This window comes from Silurus aristotelis (assembly GCF_946808225.1).
Source record: "Silurus aristotelis genome assembly, chromosome: 3".
In the NCBI taxonomy this organism is placed as follows: domain Eukaryota; kingdom Metazoa; phylum Chordata; class Actinopteri; order Siluriformes; family Siluridae; genus Silurus; species Silurus aristotelis.
Window position 1 is genome coordinate 17823341 of NC_139576.1, and position 21743 is coordinate 17845083.

Sequence of the window (21743 nt, forward strand, 5' to 3'; positions counted from 1 at the left end):
TTTGCAACAAGTCAGATTGTGAAATTTCATCCCTGCTCGATTTTCCACAGTCAACTATAAGTGGTATTTATGCAGCACCTCAGCCATGAGGCTGAAGATTATGTAAAAATCACAGAATGGGGTCATCAAATGGTGACGTGCAGGGTTCGTAAAAAGTCACCAATGTTGTGCTGAAGAGTTTCAAACTTTCACTGGAATTTCTTTTAGGACTGTGTGCCAGGACCTTCATTGAAATGAGTTTCCATGGCCAAATAGCTGCATGCAATTCTCACATGACAGCGGTATAATGCCAAGTGTTGAATGGGGTGGTGTTAAAGCACCCCATCAGTGGACACTGGAACAGTGAAAACATGGTTTGGCGAGCGAGAAATAACTTCTGACTGGCGAGTTTGGGTGTGGCAGATGCCCGGGAGAACTTCAGGTCAACTGTAAAGTTTGGTTGAGTAGGGATAATAGCATGTTTTTTTTTTTAAGGGACTGGGCCCCTCTCTTTCAGTGAAGGGGAAACCTTAATGCTTCAGCAGACCAAGACATTTAGACAATGCTATGCTTCCAGCTCTGTGAGAACAAAAAGTGCTTGTAAAGTAACACCTACATGTTAAATATCTACTTTACATGTGATAGTCTGTGACTTTGCTGCTTATTCAATCTGTGAACGTTTTATTTACATCACCAAGTGAGCTGTGCTGTAGTTGAGTACCTACTTTTTTGCCCTAGTACCAGTTGAACTAGTTTATATTGCAGAAAATGGATATTGTGCATTTAATTGATCGCTTAACACAGTAAGGACACACATCCTTATTAACTGGAATTGCTTCTCTAACAGCACAAAAAAGGCAACTCCATGCTTAGTGCAGCATCAAATAAGCTATGGCAGATTGGCACGACACTCAGTAGCCTCCAAAGAAACTGGGAAAGTAATATGAGCATTTAGTCAGGACATAAACACTTTAAGGGGCTTGTATTTGTTGCTGAGCTGTGGTGACCCATGTTGTCCAGTGAAGCATACACAGATGAATGGTCTTAATGTCACACTGGCAAAAGAAAACAAAAATGCATTAGCTGTTAAACATCACATTAAGCATGATCAGTACTATCATATAAACGTTCCATGGTATAGCACAGTTGAATTAGTATAAAGTGTACACAAAATACGTCTCTTAACCTTATATATTGAATCGGTTAAAAAAATTACAGTCTGCTGCTCTGCATCTTGCAGCTGATCTTTTAACAAAAAAAATAAATGAATCTCCCCTTGTGGCATTTATTTACCCGTTTTGTAATTGAAGCGCTTCGCTCATATGCGTCCTGTTTCGCCTTCTGAGATCAGTCATCTTAGCAGCGTGCGCAGCAGCAGGCAAGGAGGCGAATCTTTGGATATGAGTTCATTGAGTTCACTAAGCTGTGCTTCACACAAATGACCTACGTTTGCATTCACTGAGGACACAGAAACAAGCAGAACCCTACTGCTATGAGTTGGCCACATGGGCAGTTTAATAGGGATTGTGTACAGAAAAATGTGTCTAAGTAGGAATTCTGGTTTCTAAGCTCTTCTACCTGCTGACGTGCATTTACATTTTTGCCCAAACATTGCCATGGTAACCAAATTACTTCTACTATTTACTGCTGCACCTACTGATGTCTTTCAGAGTGTCTGCACACCTTATGTTTGTTCTTTAAAATTCAAATAGAAGTTTTTCTAGTATGAATTAAATAACATGCAGCATTTCATTCTTCTGTGCTGCCCGAAATGGGTTATGTTACATGTTATGAGGAGGTACGCTTCCACTCAAATACCACTGTTTGCTTTTCTGACATCTGCAGGGCGATCAAAGCCTTTCAGGAGGTGCTTTACATCGATCCCAGCTTCTCGAGAGCCAAGGAGATCCATTTGCGGTTAGGCCTGATGTTTAAGGTCATCACAGACTACGACCTGAGCTTGAAGGTTTGTCCACATTTTTGGTCAAAAATTCAGGAGTAGTTTCATTTTCATAACTTTTTGTGAGGATACCTACTGTGTGTACGTATTATATCAATTCTAATAGCTAATATTTTTTTTTTATGATTTCGCTGTTCAAAAACTGCAATTATTCTTTTTATTAGAACTTAATATACAGCAAATAAAAAAAAAAAAACTATTTATACTGTACAACTGTTGCATTCTGTTTTCCTTTGGGCTCCACCCTGATTCATTGAGGTTAAAAAATGGGGTCCTTAAACATCCCTCAATCCCTTTTTAGTGCAATGGTTTGCATGCCGAGTTGCCATTTGGGTCATGTTGCCTAATAAGGGAGGAGAGGAGCCTGTGTGTCAAGGATTTGATGCACAATATTGACTTTGTGCTTATTGTCCTTTCCTGTTTCCCTATCGGCCAGCATCTGTTTTATTTTAACTGAGTACAAAAACACTACAATTAATAAATGAGCTTCCTACCCAGTGACACAAAATATTGCAGTGTGTTTTGGTTTTGTGTACAAGTTACCACTTTATCTGCAGTCATCACCACTGTGTGTGCATCAGTCAGTCAGCCCGTTTGCCTCACCGGGTTGCTGTGGGTAAAAAGCGAGTTGGCATTAATACGTTGCTGGTTTTGCACGTGCAGAATGTCCTCTGCTCTCTGTGACAGTGCTGAAGGCAGTTCTGGCTGGCAGCCAACCACCCGGTTGCACACTGAATGTGTGTGTCCCACTTATGGGAACAAAGGCAAGGAACCAACACTGCACCTCCTCACAGATTCAGCTTGTGTGCCCAACTGGGATTCTTTCTTACCATTTGATCCCTGTTGTATGTTGCTAAAACAGAATGCGTTTAATAATACACCCTTTACAGCTGTCCATGATGAATATTATTATTTTTTTTTTTCCCGGTTTAAATATTTTGAAATATACTGTAAAACATTCATTGTCTCTGTGTTGGTCCCTGATAGAGTACCTTTTTTGGTATTCCAGCACAATTTTGCCTTTGATTGATGAAATAAAGAAGCCCACAGCTTTTTAACATGAGAGCAAGATTGTTCAAATTCCTAACATGAACTGAGCGAGAAAGTGAGAGATGTTCCACAATTAGAATACTGCTGCTCCCTCCACCCCAGAGGGATTGACTGGTGCAGCAGTTTTTTCTGCCCCCCCCCCCCCCCCCCCCCCCCCAACCATAGTCTTCCTTTCCCTGGCTTTTTGAAAAGAGTAGGTAGAGCTTACTGCAAGCATATGAAGTGTGTGATTAAAAAGCCTGGAGGTGTATGTGTGTGTGAGTGAGAAAGGGAGCAGCATGTCATCTCTCAGCTGCTGCTCTCTTGAATAGTAATCAGTGTTGGAGGGAGACAGAAGCTGGCAGTCCTGCTGCATTATCTTCTTGCCCGCTGAGTGCCATAGAGCTCACATCGGATGGTCGGATGTTTGAGCGATATCATAAAGCAAAAAACTGTATAGCACTAATGGCTTGATATGCTCCTGGTGTGTGCATGGGATGAGTAGGTATGTGGAAAATCTTACGTTTGTTTTTGTGTAGGGACGTTTTTGTTGGCTTTTATTTTTTTATCAAGTGGCATGTGTTTCTTCACTGTAATGGTTAACTGGAATTGACAGGACAGAGGTAAGTGTTGGAATTTTTTTTTTTTTTTTAATGACTGTCAGTAGTGGATATTAAAAAGGGGATTCCCTATTTTAGCAGCTTATTTATTATTATTATTAATAAATAAGAAGCCTGATTATTTGATCTGCATTGTAGGTTATGAAAGCTGTTACTGGTAAGGTTTAGTAGACAGATATTATGTCTCTCCATGATCTGAATTCTGCAACATATTGTAATTCATTGCTGTGCCTCTTTTAGTTGTTGCTATGTTTGAAGACAGGTGACCACATTTTGCCCAGAAAGCCTACTGTTTTATTAAGCTTAATTTATGGAACATTGGACAATTTGGACTATAGTCTATATATGCAAGGATATTTGGTACAAAAGTCTTGCATTAATTGGGTTAAGTACATCTTCACCTCATAATTTTAATTAGAAATCTCTTAAGTGTTTCTCTGTATAGGTGTTTCATTACATATTTCTTTGCACCATGCCCTGTGATTTGCTGTTTGTATTCTTGGCCAATTTTAGTTAGTTTCACTGGCATTTTTCACAATTTAGCAACTGAACTGGATTGAAGACAACTTTTGCTGCCCATGGTTGTTGGAGCACAATTAAACAATTACATTAATGGTTTCATCAGATGCATTTAATTATTTTATTGAAAATTTATTTATTTCTTCAAAGAACATTTCAGCTCTTTTGCTATAACTGTTTCCTCTCAAATCATTTTAATAAAGTGTGTCGGTCATCTTCAGTAATACGGTCAAGTTGAAACTAAGGCATCACTTTTGTCTGAGCATGATGCTCTGTTTTAAAGGTTTTTTGTAGTGTAAAAATAAACCTTGTTAAAAACCTCTCTGAAATGAGCCCTTGTATGTATTATTTGAACATGATCTTTAGTCACAGCTCATATCTATCTCTCTCTGCAGCATTTTCAGCTGGCTTTGATTGACTCCACACCCTGCACTTTGTCTAAAGCTGAAAGTAAGTACCATTAAGCAACAAAGCAGTTCTCATTTGTACATTAGAATGTTTTTCTGTTGAGTATCTGGATGTGCAAATGGGCAGAATTGCAGGGCTGCTTTCATCATTTCCTTTTGAGGAGAACTGAAGAGAGGCAAGGCAGCTTGGGCAGCTTGGATTCAAATGGATATTTCTGTAATTTATTTTTCCTCCTCATTGCTATTTCCACACTCCCTAAGACTCCAGTTGCCAAGGAAACTGCCTTACAGGATTCAGCCTTGTGCAACTCTCCACACCGGCAGTAATGATGGGCTAGAAGTGCAGACAGGGCACATTAACCTTCTCCCTCCATATGAATTCAGTGTACCAGTAACACATTATCTTCTGAGCACTCTTGCTAGTGGCATTTTCCTTCATCCTGCTGTTTTTATTGTGTATTCCTTTAATGAAGTATTTCTTTCTCTCGCTCTCTCTCTCTCTCTCTCTCTCTCTCTCTCTCTCTCTCTCTCTCTCCCCCCTTTATGCAGTTCATTTCCACATTGCTCATTTATATGAAATTCAGGTGAGTGGCATTCTCTATTTGCACTTTCTTTTTTTTTTTGTTTTTGTTTTATGTATTTGTCAGAGATAACTAAATGGTTCGCTTATTTCCAGTATCAATCCTTAGAGATGTATTTGATTGTATTGTGTGGAAGCCTGTGTAGTATTTCTAGACAACTGTACTACTTTTTTCTTGTGCTATCTGCTCAGTGGAGCATGTGTTTGGATTGATTTCCCATTCTAATCCTGTCAGGTACATCAGAGAATGGACAATCTGTTCAGAATAACAGCTGATTAATTCAGATCACTCTGAATCGCCAACATCTTTGTAACTGACTAATCTAGATGTTTGAAGTTTTTTAAAAGATTTTATTAGTGCTAATTTGCTCTTGAGTTGAATACCTTAAATGCATAGAGAACCAAACACAGGTAGGGTTTGTCCATGTAGCTGTGTTGTGCTAGCTTTTTTTAATGCTTGTGTGTGTGCTGGGTCTTGAACATTCAACTTGAGTATGTGTAGTCTAGGGCTCAGTCTCAAGGTCACCAAGAAAAACAAATATTCTAAGTGGGCTTCTCGTATTTCGTGTGTGTGCGCGCCTGCATGCTCATGTATGCGTTAATGTGCTCCTAACCCAGTGGCTTGTTGAGTCTAGTCTGTCCTGTCTGTTCTTGGACTGACCCTCCCCCAGTGTCTGTCTTGGTGTACAAGCTATCACTCTCTGTCCTGACTAGTTAAGTTCATTCCTCCTAGCCAGCACTCTCATTTTAGTGAGTCTGTGAAGCCCCTTTGTATCCCCCCCTTATGGCCATAAAATTGCTGACCCTTCTGTCTGCTTAATGTCCTGTCCTCACTCTCTCTGCAGAAGAAGTACCGTGCAGCAAAAGAAGCATATGAAAGTCTATTAGAGACAGAGAATCTCCCGGTACAGGTGAAGGCAACTACTCTACAACAATTGGGTAAGTTTTGCAATTTTTAGGCACCTGTCATAAAGCCTGTAATTGTACTTGTAGTATATCTTTATTGCTTAATGATATTAAGTGGTATTTTTTTTCCCCTTTGAAGTATTATGGTTTGATTTATAGTCTAACTCTGTATGGCCGGAAATAACCTACAAATTTTTAGTTACGTCACAGTGAACTGTAATCTTTTCTAGAAAAAGTGTTCAGTCTGTGATTTCTGAGCCCTGATTCCAGAATGAATTCCGTTTCTTTTCTGATGAAACAGCACACAGGTGTATACATTCTTAGCCTACTGGGTCTTTTGCACCCATCCCCTGAAGGTCTCTTTTAAATTTCCTGCTAGTCTAGGATCTACCATAGAAGTATGGCGAGGAGGGGTGAGAGACTCGGTCATAAAACAATTTCCACGCCAACCTGTAATTGTCGGCACTCACGCGGTTGCCATGGAAATATGTGTAGGCTCTTGGCACATGTTAAAAGCTCATCTGGGATCACAGACTGGAGAGGCTTTGTCTAACACACTATCTCGCTGTTCTTAACAACCTCTGGCTGTCTGTAATGGGATCTTTTGAAGCTGTCCGTGGTAGTGTCAGAATCTCCTCTTTCCCTTTCATCCCTTTACTGTTACCTCCCAGTGGACAAGCCACTTGCGTTTTTTTTTTTGTGCTTGCGCTGTGCTTCATGGATACAGCACATGTTGGGCATTTTTGTGTTCTTGTAGGTCATGTTATTGTAGAGTGCAATAACCAGGTTGCGTGCTTTCCAATGCTTCTACAGGCTGGATGCATCACACAGTAGAACAGCTAGGAGATAAAGCTAACAAAGACAGCTATGCTATTCAGTGTCTGCAGAAGTCTCTGGAAACAGATCCTGACTCTGGACAATCTTGGTACTTCCTGGGCAGGTAACACACTTCTTTTTTTTTTTTTTTTTTTACACGACAATTTACTTTGCGTGGTAAATGTATTTCAGGTGTAAAATGTCCTTGCAAACATTTAACACATTTATTATATTCTTATATAATGGGATACATATAGATTTCCAAGGTGTATTGGCACTTTTAAAATTAGATTTAATTAACCGTAAAACAATTTTGGTAAACTTGAACTAACTTAGGCTTGCTCGACTGTCAGATACAAAGTGTGCTGTGTATCTAGCTTTTAAATTTTTTTTTAATTGTAGTTTAGTTACGGCTAGTTATAAAGCATAACTCACCGGATTAATTTATTCTTGATTCTAAAACAACATAGAACTGTGTTCATGTTCAACATTTTTAGTCACTGAGAGCAAACCTCAGTTGGATGAACATGCAAAATTTCTGTTTTTCTCGCAGGTGCTACTCCAGTATTGGAAAGGTCCAGGATGCGTTTATTTCATACAGGCAATCCATCGATAAGTCAGAGGCTAGTGCTGATACATGGTGCTCAATAGGGTAAGTACTATGAAGGCATGATGTATGGAATTCATCATCTCTAGTTGATGTAGTTTGATCCAAAGGTTTATTTAAACAGGAAATAAAAAATAAACTAATGGGGATAGGTGTGTGTGTGTGTGTGTGTGTGTGTGTGTGTGTGTGTGTGTGTGTGTGTGTGTGTGTGTGTGTGTGTGTGTGTGTGTGTGTGTGTGTGTGTGTGTGTGTGTGTGTGTGTGTGTGTGTGTGTGTGTGTGTGTGTGTGTGTGTGTGTGTGTGTGTGTGTGTGGGGGGGGGGGGGGGGGGGGGGGGGTCTGTTGCTGGATATATATATATATATATATATATATATATATATATATATATATATATATATTATATATATATATATATATATATATATATATATATATAAAAATATATATCCAGCAACAGACCCCCCCCCCCACACACACATATATATATATATATATATATATATATATATATATATATATATATATATATATATATATATATATATATATATATATATATATATATAATTTTTTTTTTTTTTTTTTGACGGTTCTCTGCTGATCTTGTCTTTTAGCGTGTTGTATCAGCAACAGAACCAGCCAATGGATGCACTTCAGGCCTATATATGCGCAGTACAGCTGGATCACAGCCATGCGGCTGCCTGGATGGATCTGGGAACCCTCTACGAGTCCTGCAACCAGCCTCAGGATGCCATCAAATGCTACATTAATGCCACTTGCAGCAAGTCCTGCTCTAATGTTACTGCCCTCACTGCCCGTATTAAATGCCTACAGGTACTGACTTGTGTGCTGAACTGTACTGATGTCTTGAATACTTCAACCTAATGGGTCCTATTTGACAAATATCGGTCTTGTTTAGAGACTTGTGTTTGAAACTGTGCATTGTGTACACGTGCTTGTATATCTGCATTCAGTTTTTTTAATACCCAAGCTATTTTCAAGCATTTGCCATTACCATCTTTACTTTCCAGCATACCTCCATTACATGACCTGGAATGTTTGATTTAAATATGTAGATTGATGTCTGGAGCACTTTCTTTAATCATCCACTTATAAATCCAACTGTGATTTTTACACATCTTTTCTAGGCTCAGTTGTGTAACCTACAACAAGGTAGTCTACAGAGTAAAAGTAAAATGCTCCCTAGTATTGAGGAGGCATGGAGCCTACCAATTCCAGCAGAGCTTACTTCCAGACAGGGAGCCCTGAACACAGCACAGCAGGTGAGACCAGCTCAGCTAGACGGACCTGTAGACATCCACCCCACTTCCCACACCCTTTATGAGGACTTAAGTACAGTTATTTATTTTACTTGGATTTAAAATATTATATGGTGTTAATGGAAGACAGCTATGCATTTCTTCAAGAGCTTTTAGATGTAGTTTATATTTAGTATATGCTGATACTTATCACACATTGAACACCTTCAGTGTTTGCTCATAAATATTGCCATTTTATTTGAGTTTTTAAATAACCTGGTGCTATTAAATTTAAGATTTTATTGCTGGTCAGACAGTGTTAAATATTATTTTTTGTAACGGTGCAGCTCAAACAGAAGTGCTAGCTGTAGGTAAAATAACAGGCTATTTGTAATACTTTATAGTTTTTGTATAAAACATTCATTCACTGAGACTTAAATGTTCCACATTGTCTAATGTGTGGAAAAAGTCTCCAGTGTTCCCAGTTTTTGTAAAGTTAGAATAAGTTTTAGTCCAAGGGAGGATTTTCAGGACTGAGGACTTTCCAGTTTCTGAAGAATATAATCCGAATGAACTTGTATATCTGTTACAACTAAATGATTATAGGAACTAACCTATTCTATGACATTTTCAAGGCGACAATAACCAGTTAAATATTTAATTAAACCATAGAATGCTGAAAAATTGCAAACACTTCGGGACATGCTGCTTCACGCCATGTTTTATTTATTTATTATTTTACACTAATTTGTAATCCATGATTGAATCTGTGATGGTTTAACAATTTAATTTTATTTGAATTTTGATTTCATCAGCACAACAGCCCACTCGATCACTCATTACATTCATCATTACTGTTCATGTGACCTACATGAACAGAGAAAATGTCCAATGCACAAGATCAGTTTGAGTCTATGGTGAATGTAGCATTTGTGAAAGTCTGGTGGGAAATTACTTGAAGTTTATTGGTATATTATATATTATGAACACGCTGTTCTTGTTAACATTTTCCTTTAATCAGTTGTTTAACTTTGTAGTGTTTATGTTGATTTATGAGTGACACTCTCTGGTAATTTAGTTTTCACTAGTCATGTTCCATTATTCCTGGTAAGAACGAAAATAATTGAGACTTTATGAAAAGAAAACCTTAGAAATAAAATCTTGCTTTTAGTTTTACTACCTTTTGGCTTTTGTAAAAAGGTATAGAGTGACTATGAAGATAAGCTCCAATAATGTCTTTCCTGTATGAACTCCTCCAAGCTGCTTTCTTGTCATTTAAAAAAAATAAATAAATTATTAATTATTTTTTTAAAAATAACCCATAGCAAGCAGGAAAGGCTCTTCAGCGTGGTGAAGGTCAGTCCCAGCTCCCAGCACAGTCACTGCCTCCACACATGCTCTCTAGCCAGTCAGTTGACCAGTCCAGTCCTAGCAAGAGGAAGAGGACCAAAAGTCCATCTAAGGTAGAGAAAGAACATGAATAATTTACTGTTTGGAACTTTATACATAAAGTAAAAGTATGTTTTTCTCATTCTAAAAATGCACAGAACTCGGCTGATATCTGTACCACCAATCCTGTCCAACAGCAAGTTCCAAATTGGTACCTAAATCCCCAGAGGCTTCAGGTTGGTAGAAAAAACTTGCTGTTTTTTCCTCCTTTGGAATTGTGCAATGCACAATACAGATTTAGTATTGTTGGATGTTACAGAATTATCCTTTGTACTCACAGCACCTGGAACAGTTGCGGGCTAACAGGGCAAACCTGAAGCCAGTGCAGCTTCAAATGTTAGACCAATTGGAAAAACAACTCCTCCTTATGCAGCAGCATCAACAGGTTTGTATTTGTATGTGTAATTGCCTGAAGTGCATTATTATGTATATCCTTTTTTTGTGTAATTCTTACTCCCCATCTGCAGAATGGTAAACATAAGATGCTCATTTTATCTTTTTTGAACAGATAAGGTTGAATGCTGTCGGCGAAGCACGGCCCGCCTTATCCAACGGACCTTGTTCAAAAAGTAACCCATCACTGCCTGATTTAAAAACGCTCCCATCACCACGCCATACACCAGTTGCTCTCTCCAACACGCCCTCCACTCAGCCCTCATTTCGTACCCCCTGCACCCTTCAGACAATGGCCAATGGACCTGTTTCTGCAAGCCCCTCCTCCTGCAGTACTGCTGGAGCCCTGGCTAACACGGAGAGAAACTCTGTGGGCAATAATCACTTACCAGGGCAGGGGAGCAATGGAAATGTGCCTTACCTGCAGCAAAATGCACTACCTCGTAACTGTGCAACCCCTACCAGCAGCAGCAGCAGCACAATGAATGATCAGCTGTGGAAAAGCCAACATTTCAACTCCACTCAGGTGAAGGAAATCCTCATTTTCTTCTATAAGTAGTGTGGCAAAGTAATTTTTTTCCCCTAATATAAAACTATTTCCCATCACCCATTGCATTATGGTTTCTTTTGTTTATAACTTTCTTTTTTTGTTGTTTTTTTCTGTTTTTGACAGGGGCTTAAAAGTCCAGGTTCGCATTTAGCAGGTCCCAATGGTGAACGGCCACTTTCTTCCACAGGGGTGTCTCCACCTACCTGCAATAGCGTTCCAAATGAGTGTGGATATTCTGCACAGGAGGCGCAAAATCCCCTTCCTTCTCCCCCTGACCCTCACTCCTCTACCTCAGGTGGACAGCAAGGCCCTGCTCCGACCAAAGAGAGCATGCCTTCCTCAAATGGGCATTTGGCGGGAATGCCCAACAGCACTGCCACTGCAGGACGGCCTAATCACGTCCATCAGGGCCTGGCAGGTGCTGCTGTGCTCGAACACTGCTCACCAGCTCAACTCAGTCCAGACAATCTTCCGCCCTCAGCCTTGCTAATGGGAAAAGCCAATAGTAATGTTGTTTGTAAAGACAGTGGGGTGGTTGCTCCTGGCACTACAATTAACAGCATTCACCTACAAATGGGCTCTAAGACGCAGGAGAACTCTGTGGCTTCGTCACCCTGCTCAGCCATGTCTACAGCCACACCTTCACCCAAATCCACGGAGCACAACAGCGCCGGCAGCCTTAATAGCCCTCGGCTCAATGGGAAAGGTCCGGAGGACTCGCAAAGCCCGATGAAGGTGGACTCTCCTTTAGTCTGCTCTAAAGCTCCAACCCCATCGATTGTTCCTTGGGCATCAGTTTCCATATACCCGAGCTCCAGGGAGATGCTTAAAGCTTGCAGGTGGGCTGTAGTGACAGTTATGCAATGACAGAGAATGTTCAGGATAGTTGCTCAGAGCACCAGGCAGTGTATAACTTTAACAGGAGTGTACCTGTAGTAAAGAAGGCAAAATGCAAGTGACTTTGAAATGCTTTCATTTTAATAATTGGTTCTGATTTAATTATGTATATTAGCATATAATTTTTTTTTATTTTAGTATTGTCTTCTAATAATACATAACTCTTAACTAGGCTTAATTACATAGCATTTTATAAAAAATGATGCTCAACACAGATTTATTAAAGAATGTATACATCAACACTTAATTAAACCATTCATCAGTGCTAATGGTTTTAAAAAGGTTTGCATTATTAGAGGTGTAAATTCATGCTGACACAACTGCCATTATGGCACGATGTGCGATTTTCAAATCATTCTCCAATAAATGGAGTTTCTTGTATCAAAATTATCAGATTGATATAAAATATTATTTTGTGGGACCTGTCCAGATAAATGATGACTGGCATTTATTTTTTTGTGTAATTCAATGTTTTAGAAGTGTTTAATTGAAGTTTTGTTTTCCAGACACCTTGGGAAAAATGGTGTATCCACGAGTAGCATCTTATTGGACAGATGCCCCCCTCCAAGGGTTTCTCCTTCACCATTCCCTCCGCTACCAAAGGACAAACTTAACCCCCCTACCCCTAGTATTTATGTGAGTATATCATGTTCTTGATTTGGTTTATTGTAGACATGGTGGTAGTGATTTATGCATGTTGTTGGCTTGGCTTGTCTATGTCTTGGACTCAAGCCAGGACAATTTGGTCCTGTGAGAACCGATTGCTTGAATCTTTGGTCCTTAGACAAGAAATTGCATGTTACATGCAGGCATTTTTTTTATGTTAGACTGTGAGAGTTTATCATTTGCTTTAGTGGACTATTATTTAATCAATATTTTCTTTAAATGCAAAAAAAATACTAATTAAATAGCCTAGAAATTTTTATTCATGTCATTTAACAGTTTGAATTATCAAAACTTTACACACGTTTTTATTTGAAAACTAAATCTGTATGAGAAATGAGATTTTGCTTAAAAGGTCCTGAAGATTCTGGAGATGATATCAGCAGTAATAAAGAAAATTCTAACACTCTTATTTTATATGTAATGACAAAATGAACTTCTGCAGTTTAAACACAGTCATAAATGTAGATCAGAATTTTTTTTATTTAAAACAATTCTTTATTATTGACATGTTGTTTTAATAATTTTTGGTGTCATCTTAAATACAAGAACCTGTCACAATAACCAATTTAATTGTAGAGATGAGAAAAACAGTTTGATTTTAATTTGTTTCCTTGAACCTCTGAAATAAATTGTAGGTTTTGCCGCTGCCAGCAAAACATTCAGTATGCTTATGAGACAGGAGTGTCAACACAGTACATAAGCACTGATTTTAACCCACAAATCCACATTGCAATCCAGCCCCAGCCATGATAGAAGCAGGTATATATTACGGTTTACAGTAACCTATCGAATGCCTCTGGCATTCTTAACAAGTCTGAAATTTTAAAATCACAATTTTTAAGAATTAAAACTTGTCTTAAATTCGCTGTTCTAGGTCTTAAATAATTTTAAGGTATTAATTTCCCAATGTCCATGTAACACTAACTCTAATGCTCATTTGAATGCTCCCGCAGCACTTTAGAATGTTTTTGTTTTGTTAGTTTCCGTGTTGTTGCAGTTCTTTCTTTTTCTAGTCCAAATATAATTTGCTGTATTACGACGACAAACGATACCAACGTGCAACAGCCAATCAGCTTTGTTATTGGTGCAAATCTTTCTCGGGTTGGTCCACAAACTTAAAAACTTATTTTTTTAGCTATGGGAAAGTGCAAGTTTAGCGATACTTGACTTGTTAAAAAAATGAATTAAGGGCTTGGTTAAGGCCAGTTGCTAACAGCATGTTTGTGTTTTTGATGTCATGATATAGGTCTTACATTTAATTCTTAATGGTTTTAGTAGGGTCTTAAATTTTACTTTGTGAAACCTGTAGAAACAGTTCTGAAACTGTTCTGGATAGTATTACATTATGTATAGCACTACGGGTTATTTTTTTTTTATTATTACAAGTTTACATAAACCAAAGGAAATGAGACTGTAGGCTAAATTGCCTCCTTATAATGAGCTTACCTTGATCATTAAGTGAGCAGTCTTCAAGTTGGTCAAATGCCCACTTGTGGGAAAAGTAATACATGAAAATATGGTGATGCCTCAAAGAAGGAAAATTTCTCATGCCCAATCCAAACATGAGCAAATCCACAAACACACTTTTGGGAAATGGTAAAGTTCAGTGTATAAAGTTTAATTGGCAAGTTGATCAGTGGTTTTTTAGCCAGTAGTTATACAGAATACAGTGAGGGAAAATAAGTATTTGAACACCCTGCTATTTTGCAAGTTCTCCCACTTAGAAATCATGGAGGGGTCTGAAATTGTCATCGTAGGTGCATGTCCACTGTGAGAGACATAATCTAAAAAGAAAAAAAACAAATAAATGACGATGTATGATTTTTTTATCCTATTTATTTGTATGATACAGCTGCAAATAAGTATTTGAACACCTGAGAAAGTCAGTGTTAATATTTGGTACAGTAGCCTTTGTTTGCAATTACATAGGTCAAATGTTTCCTGTAGTTTTTCACCAGGTTTGCACACACTGCAGGAGGGATTTTGGCCCACTCCTCCACACAGATCATCTCTAGATCAGTCAGGCTTCTGGCCTGTCGCTGAGAAACACGGAGTTTGAGCTCCCTCCAAAGATTCTCTATTGGGTTTAGGTCTGGAGACTGGCTAGGCCACGCCAGAACCTTGATTTGCTTCTTACAGAGCCACTCCTTGGTTATCCTGGCTGTGTGCTTCGGGTCATTGTCATGTTGGAAGACCCAGCCTCGACCCATCTTCAATGCTCTAACTGAGGGAAAGAGGTTGTTCCCCAAAATCTCGCAATACATGGCCCCGGTCATCCTCTCCTTAATACAGTGCAGTCGCCCTGTCCCATGTGCAGAAAAACACCCCCAAAGCATGATGCTACCACCCCCATGCTTCACAGTAGGGATGGTGCTCATCATTCTTCTTCCTCCAAACACGTTTAGTGTAATTATGACCCAAAAGTTCTATTTTGGTCATATCTGACCACATGACTTTCTCCCATGACTCCTCTGGATCATCCAAATGGTCATTGGCAAACTTAAGACGTGTGTGGACATGTGCTGGTTTAAGCAGGGGAACCTTCCGTGCCATGCATGATTTCAAACCATGACGTCTTAGTGTATTACCAACAGTAACCTTGGAAACGGTAGTCCCAGCTCTTTTCAGGTCATTGACCAGCTCCTCCCGTGTAGTTCTGGGCTGATTTCTCACCTTCCTTAGGATCATTGAGACCCCATGAGGTGAGATCTTGCATGGAGCCCCAGTCAGAGGGAGATTGACAGTTTAGCTTCTTCCATTTTCTAATGATTGCTCCAACAGTGGACCTTTTTTCACCAAGCTGTTTGGCAATTTCCCCGTAGCCCTTTCCAGCCTTGTGGAGGTGTACAATTTTGTCTCTTAGTGTCTTTGGACAGCTCTTTGGTCTTGGCCATGTTAGTAGTTGGATTCTTACTGATTGTATGGGGTGGACAGGTGTCTTTATGCAGCTAACGACCTCAAACAGATGCATCTAATTTAGGATAATAAATGTAGTGGAGGTGGACATTTTAAAGGCAGACTAACAGGTCTTTGAGGGTCAGAATTCTAGCCGATAGACAGGTGTTCAAATACTTATTTGCAGCTGTATCATACAAATAAATAGTTAAAAATCATATATTGTGATTTCTGGATTTTTTTTTTCTTTTTAGATTGTCTCTCACAGTGGACATGCACCTACGATGACAATTTCAGACCCCTCAATGATTTCTAAGTGGGAGAACTTGCAAAATAGCAGCGTGTTCAAATACTTATTTTCCTCACTGTATATGATTTAAAAAATACTTACTTGTGTAAGCCTTATTTTCGACCCTAAATTTAATGTGATAATGATTTCGTTGCTCAGTACAACACAATTTTTTATTTACAGCTCCACTCCAGTAGCTAGCCTCATTGAATTTGATAAACATAGTGATACATTATAATAAATCATTCATAATTAAGCTTAATACAATACCATAAAGATGTAAGTGTAAAAAAAAAAAAAAAAAAGGTGAGGTAAGAAAAAACTTATTAGTCTTATAACTGGGTAATCTTCAATATAAAGGGGAATTCAGACAGATTTTTAATTTTTTTTTTACTTTTAGTTATAGAATATTTGGGTTAGAGTCTTTATCAAATTAAAGAATCTTCCAGGTGCTTTTTGTTACTACGAACGTTAGGAAGCTACAAATTTGACACTGCGCAACTGGATCAGCTCAGTGTAAAACCAGACAAAAATCAAGGAAACCAGTGAACCATATATAGAAAGAAAAGGGTTGAGTATTGGCTTATGCATGGTTTTAGATCTGTTTGATGATAAATATTAGAAAAGTTACATTCAAAGAAGAACATGTCAAAACTATTTGTGCCATTAGTTTGTAAAAAAAAAAAAAACTTGGGGTTTAACTCTTGGTGTTTTTTTTTTTAACTTCCTACAGTTGGAGAGCAAGAGGGATGCGTTCTTCCCCCCACTTCACCAGTTCTGCACAAATGCGGCCAACCCTGTTACAGTTATCCGAGGACTTGCTGGAGCACTTAAGCTGGGTATGTGTGCATTTTTTTCATGTCTGTCTGGGGGGTTTTATGTAGGTTTTATATTATGTTTTCTCTGTGGGGTTTTATGTAGGTTTTATATAATGTTTTCTCTGTTGCTTACCACCCATGCTTGTTATTTAATGAGTTAAAGAGTAGCTGTTCTGGGAAGTGTGCATAAACTGTTGGGTAGTTTAAGTGTTAGGAAGCTGCCAGAGAGAGTGGACTTTTTGCTATATGTTTTGTACATTATCAAAGCATGCAAGGCAACAGCACCACCTGTAAGCTATATTTGTAATTTCAGGTAGCATCTCAAATAGCACAAAAGACACATTTGAATAGTTTGGCCAGAAGCATGTCCCATCTCAAGACCTGCCTTTTGGTTGCTGGCCATAAGCTCTGATTTTGCAACTGGGTTTTTTTTTTTTTCTTTTTGTTTTTTCCATTTTTACTTTAATATGCAATAATAGTTGATTTAATAAAGTACAGAAGTATCTCCTTATATACACTGCTACCTTATTTGACCAGAAAGTCACATTTGTGTTTATGTTCCATTAAGTAATTGCCATCTTCTCTGTCCGCTGGTATGACCTTATATTCATCGCATTAATGACCTGGCTTTTTTTTACAGATGTGTTTTCACTTGGACAAAATTCACATGCATTCAGTCTAATGTCATACTGCCAATGTTTTATTATTCTAGTGAGTTTTGATTGTGTATAGGTTTTGAAATACTCGTTTTATTCCAAAGTTTAAACTTTTTAATGGAGTACTCATATTGCCTGGATGTGTTTCATGTGACTGTGTATTTTGGAGTCAGCAAATTACATGCTTCTGTCTCAATTCTTTCCTCCTCTCACCTGTGCTTTAGACCTTGGTCTGTTCTCCACTAAGACCTTGGTAGAGGCAAACCCAGATCACCTGGTGGAGGTGAGGACTCAGTTTTCTCAGCCCACTGACGAGAATTGGGACTTAACCGGCACAAAAAAGTCATGGCGTTGCGAGAGCAGCCGATCCCATACCACTATCTCAAAGTACGCGCAGTACCAGGCATCTTCTTTCCAGGAGTCTCTGCGTGTAAGTTCCACTTGTTTTTCTTATCCATGGTCGAGTTTCATGTTGTATGAGTGAATGTTTGTTTATATTTTTTTATTAAGGCAATTAGTCTCTTTCATCAGTCTGATCTCATATCTTTGTTCTAGTGCTGTTTTTTTTTTTTTCCATTTGTACTGGAGAAAGGCAAAACAGAAAACCCCGTCCTCTGTTAAAGTTAATAAAGGAAGAAGATGCTTGTTACAGTGATCAGTCAAAATCAACATGTTGAAAAATGTCAATGTAAGGTCTGGTTGAAGGCACCAGTGCCCATCTACAGCTTTCTTGTGGAAACAAGAGTTAGGTCTCTTATGTAATGTGCATTTCAGCCAAAAAGAATAACAGGTTTTGGCTGATATATACTGAATTGGTAGAAGCAGTTGTGTTCAGTTTTGTTTTGTTGGCTTTCTGCTTGGGTCCAGTTTCTTTGGAAGTTTTAGTGTTTTGATTGGCAATTCATGAAGTGTGTTTCCCCTTTCTCCAACCATATCAGAATCTAAACTGCCATTCTTAGTGTTTATGGGCTTTATTGTGCTTTTAATTAGCATATTTTGATTCCTTGATTTGGCTTGCAATCAACTAATCCATCAACTTGCAGCATAACTTTGTATATTATTATCCTCAAAGCAATAATGTGTGGTGGTTTTTTTTCATTGTTTTTTTTTCATATATATATATATATATATATATATATATATATATATATATATATATATATATATATATATATGTGTGTGTATATTTTTATATTATAGTGTGTGTGTGTGTGTGTGTGTGTGTGTGTGTGTGTGTGTGTGTATGAGAGAGGTGTTGAATTTAAAGCCATTTCCTAAACTTGGAACTGGAAGTTGCAATGTATAGGAATTCTAAGATGATGGGGGTGCTTTTCTTTTTATCCCTGGTTTATGGTCAGGTATTACAAGGTTACCATATCTAGTTTAATGCAGCAATTCTCTGTGCAAGTCTTGTTTGCAATAGTTGACTTTATGGCATTTTAAAGAGACATAGTGACCCCTGCTGTCTAGTCTTTTACCCCTTTGCCGTGTGTTTCAGTATATTTTCCTCACACAGGAAATTTTGGATCATGTCTTTCTTTGCTCAGCATTAAACTGTGATATTCTAAACCAGTTTGAACAAATCAGAATTTCCAGTGTTGTGGTGTTTTGATCAAGTAATAAATTTTCTTTGACATTTTAATTTCTTTTCAACAGAAGAATGTTTTGTGTTTCACCTGATAAAGATCTCATGATTTTTGTCTATATTTTACTAATTTTTAGGAGGAGAATGAAAAGAAAGGACAAAAAGAGCACTCGGACACTGAATCAGCTCCTGCAGAAACGTAAGGCTCCAAATGATAAACATACAGACTACTGAAATTATGCATTTCAAAACCATTCCAGATTTAAATAAACCTCTTGTGTCTCTTCAGGTTGGTACGACGGCGGAGAGGTCCCTTTAAGCATATCAAGTTTGGGACAAACATTGACTTGTCTGATGAGCGAAAGTGAGTGTGTTGACTATACATAACGTTGTGATTCGCAGTAAAAAGGAAAAAAGTATGTCTTAAATACAGAAACAGACTGATATTAAAGAAGCCTTTATTTTTTCATATATACATTACAGAACAGGCAAATATTTTCTTTGCTTATTCCAGCTTGTTGGGAAGCTCTGAGAATTGGGTGAGCAGTGTGTCTGTGCTCAGTAGACACTTTGTGTTTTATCACCTTTTTTTTTCTTTTCTGTATGATTCAGGTGGAAACTGCAGCTGGCTGAATTGAGTAAGCTGCCTGCATTTGCTCGTGTTGTTTCTGCAGGGAATCTGCTCACTCATGTGGGCCATACCATCCTGGGCATGAATACTGTCCAGCTTTACATGAAAGTTCCAGGCAGCAGGACTCCAGGTCTGCACACGCACGCACACACCACCTGTGCAAGTGACTGATGTCATATGTGTCTCATGTGACACGTGTTTTTCAAATGTTAATACACTTTGGGTATTTTGGTTCAGGTCATCAAGAAAACAACAACTTTTGTTCTGTCAATATTAACATTGGCCCAGGAGACTGTGAGTGGTTTGCGGTGCCCGAGTCATACTGGGGTGTTTTGAATGACTATTGTGAGAAGTAAGTTAGTAAAACTGTCACTCTGATTACCCTGTTATTGTTTTATGTAGAAATGTCATACACTGTTATATGCCATATATTGTCTATTGACCTCTCTGCAAATTGTTTCTTAATTATGTAGGAATAACATAAATTTCCTGATGGGCTCATGGTGGCCCAACCTGGAAGACTTGTATGAAGCTAATGTGCCAGTGTATCGCTTCATCCAGAGACCAGGAGACCTGGTGTGGCTTAACGCAGGTTCAGTACACTGGGTGCAGGCCATTGGCTGGTGCAATAATGTTGCTTGGAATGTAGGCCCTCTCACCGGTAACTATTAAAGATTTTTGTGTACTCTGATTATAAAATATGGAGGTCACAAACTAAAAATGCAAATTGTCTTTTGTCAATAACAAAAGCATGATTTCCCTCTTTTACTTCAGCACATCAGTACAAGTTGGCAGTGGAGCGCTACGAGTGGAACAAACTCCAGAGTGTCAAATCCATTGTTCCCATGATTCACCTCTCTTGGAACTTGGCCAGAAACATTAAAGTATCGGACCACAAGCTTTTTGAGATGATCAAGTGAGTCAGCCTGATGTGCAAACACTGTGCCAAGAGCATATAATTATCATACAACCTTTTATTAGCATTGTTGAATAATCATGAAGTTTTTAGCTTGTTTCATGTGAGTTTATACAATGAAACACTGATTAATTGTGGTAATTATGATCATGTGGTTTTCCCTGGTGGCAGGTACTGTTTGCTGAAGACACTGAAGCAGTGTCAGATGCTCAGGGAGGCTCTGATAGCTGCAGGCAGAGAGTTAGTGTGGCATGGGAGGACCAAGGATGAGCCAGCACACTACTGTAGCATTTGTGAGGTAAGGGCGGTGCTACTCATGTCTACATTACTGACCTACCATTTATGAATGTATGTAATTATTTCCAGTAGATCTTTTAGACAGTGGTATTGGCTATATATTTTTTTATTAGAATGACTATTTGCAAAAGTTTGTGAGGTGCACTTGCTTGGTATTTGATCAATCACCACACAGACATTCTCTTGAATCTCGCACAGCCAGCAGTCTCTAAACCACTTCACAATGCATTTAATTAGGAGACCAAATATCTTAAGACAATAATATATTGCTTCCTTTTAGATCGAGACATTGCTCACTGTTTTCCCCCAGCTCAGATTCTGAACTGTTTCTATGTAGATTTTTTTTTTTATTACGAGCAGATGTAAACAATAACCATAGATTTCAGTTCCAACTTGCACCACCAGGAGGCTCTAAATTACCAGTACTCCTTTATAAGTACTCCTTATTCAGCAAAAATGCATACGGTCAAAGTCATAGTTGTAACACAATCATTTGCAAATTCAGTCAACAAGTTCCTTATTTATCAATTTCCCTTTTGGTGTATCTGTACATAAAATTCCCATCTGACAGGAGTAAGTGAGTTTGAGCAGATTTGCATAATTTGTTCATACAAAAGTCTGGGTGTTCATCTACACTCATTTCAGTGCAGCTTTAAACTAGGTATGTTTTTATAAATCCTGTTTTTTTTTTTTTTGTTTGTTTTGTTTTTTTTGATTGTTCTCTTTTTAGGTTGAGGTCTTTGACCTACTGTTTGTCACCAGTGAGAGCAATTCGCGGAAAACGTACGTGGTGCATTGTCAGGACTGTGCTCGTCGAGGCAGTCCAAACCTGGACAACTTTGTAGTTTTGGAACAGTATAAGGTGGAGGATCTCATGCAAGTCTATGACCAGTTCACATTAGTGAGTCACTGTTTTAATTCATTCATATATATTCATTGTGCCTTTCATGACTCTTCTAGTATGTGGTTTGTTCTAAGTCGTATATGCTGTAAGTAACTCTGGCTAATTCGTTTGAA

The 21743-nt window shown here is 38.4% G+C and overlaps 1 protein-coding gene across 1 annotated transcript in view; it reads left to right on the forward strand.

The window, feature by feature from the left end:
- kdm6a (lysine (K)-specific demethylase 6A) overlaps window positions 1-21743 on the forward strand; it is a 40456-nt gene that overhangs the window by 17611 nt on the left and 1102 nt on the right. The window contains exons 6-29 of the mRNA XM_083536398.1: window positions 1825-1945; window positions 4503-4557; window positions 5064-5098; window positions 5940-6033; window positions 6814-6940; window positions 7370-7468; window positions 8040-8259; window positions 8574-8708; window positions 10010-10147; window positions 10232-10309; window positions 10414-10518; window positions 10642-11052; window positions 11200-11915; window positions 12480-12609; window positions 16557-16662; window positions 17522-17727; window positions 19020-19081; window positions 19172-19246; window positions 19495-19643; window positions 19751-19865; window positions 19987-20174; window positions 20288-20429; window positions 20601-20727; window positions 21457-21627. Of these exons, the coding sequence (XP_083392524.1) occupies window positions 1825-1945; window positions 4503-4557; window positions 5064-5098; window positions 5940-6033; window positions 6814-6940; window positions 7370-7468; window positions 8040-8259; window positions 8574-8708; window positions 10010-10147; window positions 10232-10309; window positions 10414-10518; window positions 10642-11052; window positions 11200-11915; window positions 12480-12609; window positions 16557-16662; window positions 17522-17727; window positions 19020-19081; window positions 19172-19246; window positions 19495-19643; window positions 19751-19865; window positions 19987-20174; window positions 20288-20429; window positions 20601-20727; window positions 21457-21627 (3805 nt within the window). The remainder of the gene's footprint in view (window positions 1-1824; window positions 1946-4502; window positions 4558-5063; window positions 5099-5939; window positions 6034-6813; window positions 6941-7369; window positions 7469-8039; window positions 8260-8573; window positions 8709-10009; window positions 10148-10231; window positions 10310-10413; window positions 10519-10641; window positions 11053-11199; window positions 11916-12479; window positions 12610-16556; window positions 16663-17521; window positions 17728-19019; window positions 19082-19171; window positions 19247-19494; window positions 19644-19750; window positions 19866-19986; window positions 20175-20287; window positions 20430-20600; window positions 20728-21456; window positions 21628-21743) is intronic.